General features: G+C 39.3%; 1 protein-coding gene across 1 annotated transcript; it reads right to left on the reverse strand.

Annotated features, from left to right (window-relative positions):
- Positions 1–2,896: 2,896 nt before the first annotated feature.
- Positions 2,897–9,810, reverse strand: LOC121524038 (cytochrome c-like). Its single transcript, XM_041809212.1, has 3 exons — positions 9,616–9,810; positions 7,212–7,389; positions 2,897–4,245 (listed from the first exon to the last, which is right to left on the reverse strand). Exons 2-3 carry the CDS (start codon positions 7,378–7,380, stop codon positions 4,100–4,102), a joined length of 315 nt encoding a protein of 104 aa, XP_041665146.1. The 5' UTR covers positions 7,381–7,389; positions 9,616–9,810; the 3' UTR covers positions 2,897–4,099.
- Positions 9,811–10,401: the final 591 nt, after the last annotated feature.

Raw genomic sequence — 10,401 nt, forward strand, 5'->3', positions numbered from 1 at the left:
CCGCTGCTTTCCCCCCGCCTGCCAATAACAACACAATTGAAGAGGGAGGATCTTTTTTTTTTTTTTTTTTTTTTTTTGGTCTTTCACCCGGCGCTAAATGACCACCAGTGGGGCCAACACACCGGGGACAGCTCCGTCTCAGCGGGTCAGGATCCCAAGGTTTATTCAACGGTGTTCAGTCTGGATCCACTTCGGAGAGGCGTGCAGGATAACTGGCATGGCTCTGACATTTCAAGTCGGCATGCTTACACTCGTTAGGCACGTTTTGAGGCGAGGATGGCGGTGAAATGGCGCCCTCTGCTGGTGGTTTTAATTAATGAGAAATAAAGCTGAATTCATGTTGTAAAATGTTACATAACTTCTCTGAATCATTTACAAGCAAATATATATAGATGTGTGAATTTGACTTTAGCTGTTTATTATATTTGGTTATTATCTGTTCTGTTTTAAAAATATAAAAGCCCATTTCATTCATTTTTCTTCTTACAGCATCCTGTTATTCTTTTATTTATTTAGAAATCTAAAGAGTATGTCATTACTTTGAGCTTATCTAAAGGCCCATGGTTAATTTAAACATAAAACTGTAGAAGTCCCAAGATTTCATTAATGCTCCTTTTATTTTCATTACAATACATGGTCTTTCTTGGTAGGAGTCTATCAGTATTTCATACACTGCTTTGCCAAAAGTATTCACTCACCTGCCTTGACTCGCAGATGAACTTAAGTGACATCCCATTCCTAATCCGTAGAGTTTAATATGACGTCTGTTCACCCTTTGCAGCTATAACAGCTTCAACTCTTCTGGGAAAGCTTTCCACAAGGTTTAGGAGTGTGTTTATGGGAATTTTTGACCATTCTTCCAGAAGCATATTTGTTGGATGTTGGACAAGAAGGCCTGGCTCTCAGTCTCCTCTCTAATTCATCCCAAAGGTGTTCTATCAGGTTGAGGTCAGGACTCTGTGCAGACCAGTCAAGTTCATCTACACCAAACTCTCTCATCCATGTCTTTATGGACCTTGCTTTGTGCACTGGTGCACGGTCATGTTGGAACAGGAAGGGGCCATCCCCAAACTGTTCCCACAAAGTTGGGAGCATGGAATTGTCCAAAATCTCTTGGTATTCTGAAGCATTCAGAGTTCCTTTCACTGGAACTAAGGGTCAAGCCCAGCTCCTGAAAAACAACCCCACACCATAATCCCCCCCTCCACCAACTTAACACTTGGCACAGTGCAGTCAGACACTGTTGTCGTGGCAACCACCAAACCCAGACTGGTCCATTACATTGCCAGATTGAGAAGCACAATTCGTCACTCCAGAGAACGCGTCTTCACTGTACCAGAGTCCAGTGGGGGCATGCTTTACACCACTGTATCTGACACTTTGCATTGCACTTGGTGATGTATAGCTTGGATGCAGCTGCTCAGCCATGGAAACCCATTCCTTGAAGCTCTCTATGCACTGTTCTTGAGCTAATCTGAAGGCCATATGAAGTTTGGAGGTCTGTAGCGATTGACTCTGCAGAAAGTTGGCAACCTCAGCATCTGCTGACCCCGCTCTGTTATTTTACGTGACCTACCACTTCGTGGCTGAGTTGCTGTCATTCCCAACCGCTTCCACTTTGTTATAATACCACTGACAGTTGACTGTGGAATATTTAGGGAAATTTCACCACTAGACTTGTTGCACAGGTGGCATCCTATCACAGTACCATGCTGGAATTCACTGAGCTCCTGAGAGCGACCCATTCTTTCACAAATGTTTGTAGAAACAGTCTGCATGCCTAGGTGCTTGATCCTGTGGCCATGGAAGTAATTGGAACACCTGATTTCAATTATTTGGATGGGTGAGTGAATACTTTTGGTAATATAGTGTACGTCTTCTGGGAAAATTCTGCCCACTGTTCCTCAGAAGTGCTCAGAATGTGTGAGATAATGGGGGAATTTCCTGTTCGCAACCTTCTTCAAGCCAGGCCACAAACACCAGTAGAGGATACAAATTTTGGGATGGCCCAGCCAGAGTTCAGATTTACATTAAATAAAAATATGTAATGTAAAATAAGTTACTGCATAAGTATTCACCCCCTTCAAGTCAGTTTTTAGTAGAGTCACCATGCAATCACAGCACTGAGTCTGTGTGGATAGGTCTCTATCAGGCTTGCACATCTGGATACTGCAATTTTACTCCATTCTTCTTTGCAAAACTGCTCAAGCTCTGTCAGGTTGCACAGGGATCAGGCATGAAGAGCCCTTTTCAAGTCCAGCCACAAATTCTTTGTTGGATTGAGGTCTGGGCTTTGACTCAGCCACTCCAGAACATTCACCTTGTTGTCTTTAAACCATTTCTATGTAGCTTTCTCTGGGCAACAGTTGTATTCAGAGTCTCTCCCATCTCAGCTGCTGAAACGTGGAACTCCTTCAGAGTAATCATAGGTGTCTTGGTGGCCTCTCTCACTAGTCTCCTTCTTGCACGCTCACTCAGGTTGTGAGGATGGCCTGATCTAGGCAGATTTACACGTGCAATATTCCTGGCACATGAATTTTTTTTATCCATCCCCAATTTCTACTTTTCAATAACATTACCTTTGAGTTTCATGGAGTGTTCTTTTCTCTTCATGGTGTAATGGTAGCCAGGAATACTGATTAACCAGTGACTGGACCTTCCAGACACAGGTGTCTTTATACTACAATCACTTGAGACACATTCACTGCATTCAGGTGGTTCTCATTTTGATAACTGAGAGACTACTAGCACCAGTGGTAGGACCTCTGTTGAATTAGGTCAGTCGCTTCTAAGGGAGGGAATATTCATGCAATTTGCATTTCATATTTTTATTTAATTGATGTCACTTTGTAGAAATCTGTTTTCATTTTGACATTGATATATTTCCTTCATCTTTTACACCATGAAAACTGTGGCATTTTAACATGGTTGTATAGATTTTGTAGAGCCACTAAGTACTGTTAAATCTGTGCACTTCTCTTAGTTTTATTCCTAAAAGTTGTGGAACATTACTTGTGAAATAAAACCTGTGTTTTAGCCTCAACTGGATAAGCTTCCCCCTGGCCTCTTTCACGGTTTATTTCCTGGTATTTGATGCTCATCTTACCCATTCCCCTTCCCGCACAACACATCAGACACTGCTTCCTTAGATTTTTACCACCATTTTTCCACCAAAAAAACTCAGTCTTTTGATTCTAACCTTACAAAAATCTCTAACATTATTTTAACTCATAAATACCATGATACAAAATGAATGCAGACAAAAGTGAATCTGTCATAACAAAGGGGAAGGAAACTATAAAATCACAATGAAACTATTTTAATGTTAGAAAGGAAGGGTTTGTTGCCACGTCTGTTTTCTCAATTCAAGGTCAAAGAACTGTTAAGAAAAAACAATGGTATTAAATAGTCACTCAGTAATAAAAAGGATAAAATAGAAAACACTTGGCATTATGCAGTATGTATAACATCACATACTGCATTTATAAGTTAAGTAACTTGCCATAATCCTTACTAATCCATTTGGATACACTGTCCTTAAGTCAAAACCACATGAAAATTCATGAAACCAATTATCTTTTTTTTTAAAGTGCAGCTTAAGTACAAAACAGCAAAAGTAAAAACACCCTGTAGCTTAGAAAAAAAAAGAAGAAAAAAGGTCAGACACACATATAAAGTCCACCCGTATTGACACGATAATAAAACAACCACAGAAAAACAAAAACTTTTGGAAGGCATAGAAAAAAGTAGAAAAATATATCTTGAAAATAAATGATAGAAGATAAAGTGGCAACATGTGTTGTTTCTGTGCATGCAGTAGTCTTATTTTTAAGTAAACAACTCCAGAAAGAAAGCGGGCCCTTTAAGAAGCTCTGTAACATGAACGCTGACTCATGTGATAATTAAAAACAGTCTCCCACACACAGAAACACTGAGGCAACGGTGCTCCAAAGTAACACAATGTAGTGATGCTAAATTAAAAATCTATTGCAAATCATGACTCACACTTAAAACAAAGAACAGGCTGTGCTCTGTCCTAAGTGTCCAGTATAATGCTTATGTCCACAATGGTGTATGTGTGTGCTGTGTCGTGACTGCATTAGGAGGTGGCATCCTTTAAATAAGCGATCATATTTTGCCTGTCCTTCTTCTTTTTCAGCCCAGCGAAGATCATCTTTGTTCCAGGAATGTACTTCTTTGGATTTGTAAGGTAGACGTCCAGAGTTTCTTCATTCCAAATGATACCTGAAAGAAACAAAAACATCCTGTTAAATGCTTGTTTTAGGGAGCGCTAGGCCATTTGTGGTGTTGAGGACAAATTGCCTCACACGTTTGATGCCTGTGTTTTAGTTGTACTGCCTCGAGTCAGCTCAGAGCAGTTCGGCCTGTTCAGACCTGCTCTAACTTACGGCTATAGAAAATGCAAGCTGTGCTAAAGCTTTGTAGGTGTGACTGTGGCCTATATCTCAACATTTGGATGCACATTTGAATGTAAAGATTTTTTATGCCAGCAACACTCCCAGCTGACACACATACAGTCATGGACAAAAGTCATGGCGCCCCTAGAATGTTTCCAGAAAATATACCATTTCTCCCAGAAATGTTGCAATTACAAATGTTTTTGCTATACACATGTTTATTTCCTATATGTGCATTGGAAAAACACAAAAAAAACCCCAGAAGAAAACAGCCAAAATTGACATGGAATGGTGGATAAACATCATATCATCACATCAAACATCACATCATCATGGTTATAGGAAGCCATTGGTTTCAGTTATTTTTTCCCAAGGAACCAAGTATTAAGTTGAGGGTGCCAACAATTTTACCATGCCCATTTTTGACTTTTGTGTAAAATTATGTAAATTCTGGCTTTTTTCTTCTGCTTTTTTGTGTCGTTCCAATGCACATAAAGGAAATAAACAAGTGTATACCACAAACATTTGTAATTGCAACAATTTCTGGGAGAAATGGTGTATTTTCTGGAAAAATTCTGGGAGTGCCAATACTTTCATCCATGACTGTATGAGTACAATCCAATTTTTTCTTTGCTTAAATCAGGGGTGTCAAAACTTGAGGGTCACATTCAGAAATCTATAAGGATGGTGGGGGAAAAAACTCCCACAATGGTCTCTAAAATAAAATGACAAAAGTAATAATAAGTAGAAATTTACTGAAAATTACTAATGAAAATAAAACATTGCTTTTGAATTGTGGTCCAACAGAACCATTGTAAAAAAAAAAACAACAAAAAAAATTGTACTGGCCAGGACAAAAATGATACCACCCTTAATATTCTGTTGCACAACCTTTTGAGGCAAACACTGCAATCAAGCGATTTCTCTAACTCTCAGTGAGACTTCTGCACCTGTCCACAGGTATTTTGTCACACTCCTTGTGAGCAAACTGCTCCAGCTGTCTCAGGTTTGAAGGGCACCCTCTCCAGACTGCATGTTTCAGCTTCTTCCACTGATGTTCAATAGGATTTAGATCAGGGGTCATTGAAGGCCACTTCAGAATCATCCAATGTTTCGTTCTTTGCCATTCTTAGCTGTTTTTATCTGTATATTTTGAGTCATTATCCCATTGGAGGACCCATGACCTACAACTAAGACCAAGCTTTCTGACACTGGGCAGCACATCTGTCACCAGAATGCCTTGAAAGTCTTGAGATTTCATTGTTCCCTGCAGAGATTCAAGACACCCGGTGCCAGATGCAGCAAAGCAGCCCCAGAACACAACCGAGCCTCCTCTATATTCCACAGAAGCTACAGTATTCTTTCTTTGTATGCTTCATTTTTGTGTCTGTGAACATAAAGCTGATGTGACTCCAAAAAGCTCCGGTTTTGTCTCTTCTGTCCAAAAGAAATTCACCCAGAAGCTTTTTGGCTTCAAATTCCAGTCTCATTTTTGTGATTTGCTTTCAACCATAGAGTCGTCTTGCACTAAGTCCACTTTGGCTCAAACAGCAATGGATGGTGCGTTCTCACACTGATGCACCTTGACCTTGGAGTTCACCTCTAATTTCTTTGGAATTTTTCTCGGCTCTTTGGTTACCATTCATTTTATTCATTTTTTTCAAATTGTCATCAATTTTCCTCTTGCGGTCATGTCCTGGGAGGTTGGCTACAGTCCTGTGGACCTTAGACTTCTGAACAGTATTGTCAGCTGTAGTCACAGGAACATCAAGCTGCTTAGAGATGGTCTTATAGCCTTTACCTTTGACATGCTTGTCTATCATTTTCTTTCTAATCTCCTGAGACAAATGTCTCCTTATCTTTCTGTGCTCCATGTTCAGTGTGGTACACCATTATACTAAACAGCACAGAGACTACTTTTCAGCCTTTATATAGGCAGACTGACTGATTACAAGTTTGAAGATAGCTGTGATGCTAATTACAGGACACACCTTGGTTGAACATGTCCCTATGGTCTAAGTAATTTTACATCTTCTCTACGGGTACCATCAATTGTGTTCGGGTCAGTTTTATTAGTTTGTTTTCAAAATGACTCTTCTAAACCACAATTTAAAAGCAATGTCTGATTTTCAATAGTTAATTGTCTGTATTTCGTTTTTTATTCATTAGTACTTTTGTCAATTTTAAGTTATTGCAGTGAACATTGTGAGTTTTCATTTCTTTAACAGAAGGGTACCAACAATTTTGACCACGTGTGTACCTCACCTTGAGGATATTAAAATTAGTAAGACCAATTTAATGCAAGTTAAAGGGATATTTCAGTATTTTTGAAGTTGGTTTGTAAGAGGTACCTAGCAGTTGAAGTGGAATCAGCCTCTACTGATTTCAGTGAGCATCACTCCTTTAAGAAGGACTTGCGCTGGTTGTACCGTACAGGAAGCAAGGCTATACAGCATAACAGATGGGTGCAGTTTCTCCCTGGATTTAAGTGAGCTTTTAGTAAAAATGAGTCACAAAACAATGTTGGCTCAACATATGTACTACTGAAACATTTTGAAGCACTTTATCTTTTTTACCCAAAAAGCCTCTCTGTTTTTGTCACTATTTTGCAATGCAGGCTACCGGGTACGAGCTCTTGCATTGCTAATATTTAGTAGGAAGAGGATAAGACCCGTATGGGCCGTAGAAAGCTTTATAGCCTTGAAAATACCTGTCTCACAAAGTGACATCTAGCATGTTAATCAGTATCTTCAGTCTTGCTGGTTTTGAGGTTTCATCTGCAGTGTTCTTTACCTTTTTCTACGTTGGCCTGCGTGTAGGAGTAACCAGATGCCTGTCCCGTCTTCCTCCCAAACAGACCCCACAGGTTGGGTCCCACTTTGTGTTTGCCCCCCTCCTCCACTGTGTGACAGGCTGAACATTTCTGCTTAAACGCCTTCTTGCCTTTCTCGATGTCACCCATGATAAGCAGCTGGAAGAGAGGACAAGATGAAATCAAGGCGTGATACAGTCAGTCACAAACATATTCATCCGCTGTAAATGTAAAAATGCAAGAGTGTATGGCTGCAGCCTGGAGACCTCTCTGATACAGCCTCTCTCACACGGACCTCCAGGAGACAGTCAGAAGCCTCTTTGTACCCTATCGCTTCCTCAATTTCTAACCCACTACATTTACTACACATGTATATGTAACGAAAAAATGTGACAACAAAGAAAAGAACATGCAGGAAGTATTTCTTGCCGTATTTGCAAGTAAGTAATAGCTTTACCCCAATCTAGAAGTACCTATTTACAAGTTTTGCTCTGTAGTAAAGCTAAAAAGTAGAACAGCATACATTTCAGTTTACAACAAAAAAAAAACAAGTACTGTGCAGAACTTTCTGGCACATTTGGACCAAAAATTGAGGCTGAAATAAGGTGTTAATGCTAAATCACCTGAGTGAAACATCAGGTGAGAGAGAGGATTGTCACAATCCCTGTCATGCTCTGGATGTCCCTGCATTTTACTACGGGCTTTGACAAATATCTGAAGAAAAAACAAAGTCCTGTAAAGACTGTAAAGTTATTCTATAATAAAGTATTCATTTTTGAACCTGAATAATAAACACTTTTATAAAAATATATTGATGATACAGTACAATTTAGCAAAAATGATACAATGTTTCAAAAAGGGTTAAAAAAAGGGGGGGAAACGCAGTTAAAAAGTGGTAAAATAGGTTTAAAATATCAAAAAATTGTGTCACAATGAGTAAAAAGTGGCAAAAATGGGTAACAGAGGCAAAAACTGAAATATAGTGGCCAAAAGGGGAGACTAAAGTTGAGAAAAGGGGTAAAAACAAAGTAGCAAAAATAGGTTAAAAGTGACAAATATTGGCTAAAAGATGCAAAAAATTGGTCAAATGTTGCAAACGGGCCTCACAAAACTAGGGGGTGAGAGGTGAGAAAATGAAATGAAAATAGGTTACAAGTACAAAAAAAAAGCAGAAAAAATGGTAAAAGTGGCAAAAACAGATAAGAAGGTAAAAATGGTTTTAAAACGTTGGAAAAAATGGAAAAAGCAGTTAAAAAGTGACACAAATATGTTAAAAGCATCAATAAGGAGCAACAAGTGGCAAAAACAGGAGAATAAGGTTGTGAAAAGGGGTTTAAAAATAACAAAAATAGGTCACAAGTGACAAATATTGGCTAAAAGATGCAAAAATTGGTCAAATGTGGAAAAATGTGGCAAAAATGAGGGGAGACCATCATGAAAAGGGCTTAAAAAGTGGCACAAATAAGTCATAGGCATATCAGAACCAAATAATATCCTGACACACATTTCAGCTCCAAAATGTGTTAACTATTAGCCAGGACATCAGAACTAATTCTACTGGTCCAACACACATGCATTGATAATAAACTGAGGAGGGCCCATTCACTGAGTTTTTCAGGACAGGCCTGATTCTAAGTACCCGCTGCAATGGACGCAGGGAAGAGGTCTGTATGTGAGAGGGCTGTATCGGAGAGGTCTCCGAGCTGCAGCAATACCAGTCTCTAAAAATGAGCAGAAAACACCACTGAGACAAAAATGTCAAGTATGGCAGATAAAAGCATGTGCTGCAGGGGTAATTTTGAAAAGTCGTCCTCTGACTTCCTGTTTTGTTAGTTTACTTTACAGAACGAAAATACATCAATGTGGCTTCACAACACCGAAAAACACTTATGAACAACATGCCTGTGTTGTTCAGCTAAAACAAAGTCGCTTTCTGTTTATTAACCTGGATAAAAATGATAGATATGACGGTTGATAAGTGGTTGTAACTACAGCTACTAAAATAACACTTAAAAAGTCGATGAAAGGTTTTATCCCGATTAAGAATGATCACATAACAGCAGCTGATATAACTCTGAAAAGTTACTCAAACATAACTGACGGCTGCGTTTACTTCACGGACCTCAAGGAAAAGGTTTCCTCCTTTTTTCAGAGTCAAACTTACATTTTTGTCTTGGGCTGTCGCATCGAAGCTTCTATGTGTTTGTAATTGTTAACTGTACTGTTTATTAGTTTATTTATTTATTTAAAAAGGCACGAATGCGAACGTTGTAATGCACGTTGAATACATATACCGACTGTATTCAGTTTAAGTTATCGCAGACGGACAGAGTGGCTCAAATGGCGTTTAAAGCGAGAAAACAACAGAAAATAACATCACTGTACCTGACGGATGTGTGTAGTTCAAGGACCTCCAGGTAAAAGTTTTCTCCCGTTTTTCAGAGTCGAGATTCTTGTATTTCTGTCCTACTTTGTGGACTCCACGTTTTAAAGTCGTTGCAGCTGTAAACTAGATGTTTCTGCGCTACGACCGGATTTGAACCTTTAATGCTGAAAGATCTCAGATTTCGCCAGGGAGTGGCTGACTCTCTCCGGTTGGATAAGATGTGATAAAAGTCGTTGCGCAACAGAAAAAGTGAGGAGGAGACAGAGGATTGAGTAAGTGGGTCACACCCATTAAGATTCCAGAGTCAGGTGAGGTAGGCTGTGTCTTAAATGAAAGGGAGACGAGTACCATGCTGAGAAATTAGGGTTTTAACATTAGAAAGACAAATTAACTGGTCATTTTAACTTCCCAGAGTAATATTAGGCTTTTTATCATGGTTGCTAATGCTAATGAGCCACGTGCTCATTGCGTGAAGTCATTAAAAAACAGGCAGTAGAACAAGTTTCTACCTGTTCTGCATGCTGTCACTGGGATGTGACGCAGTAATACCACAAAACGGTGACTTATGATGAAAGCATGTTGAAAAAATTATTATAGTGATGTGCGTAAGTCATTCTTAAACAAAGTCATGTTAACAAACTCAATACTGTTGCCTATTATGAACCTAAAGAGCCCTGAACCGAAGTTATTGATAACCCCGTTTCTTTTTCTCTACAGGTTTTATAGCGTGCCATGAGGTAAAGAAAGGTAAGGTAAGGTAACAGTATTGAATACCCTTTAGGTAG

The sequence above is a fragment of the Cheilinus undulatus genome, linkage group 16 (genome assembly GCF_018320785.1).
Source record: "Cheilinus undulatus linkage group 16, ASM1832078v1, whole genome shotgun sequence".
Lineage (NCBI taxonomy): Eukaryota > Metazoa > Chordata > Actinopteri > Labriformes > Labridae > Cheilinus > Cheilinus undulatus.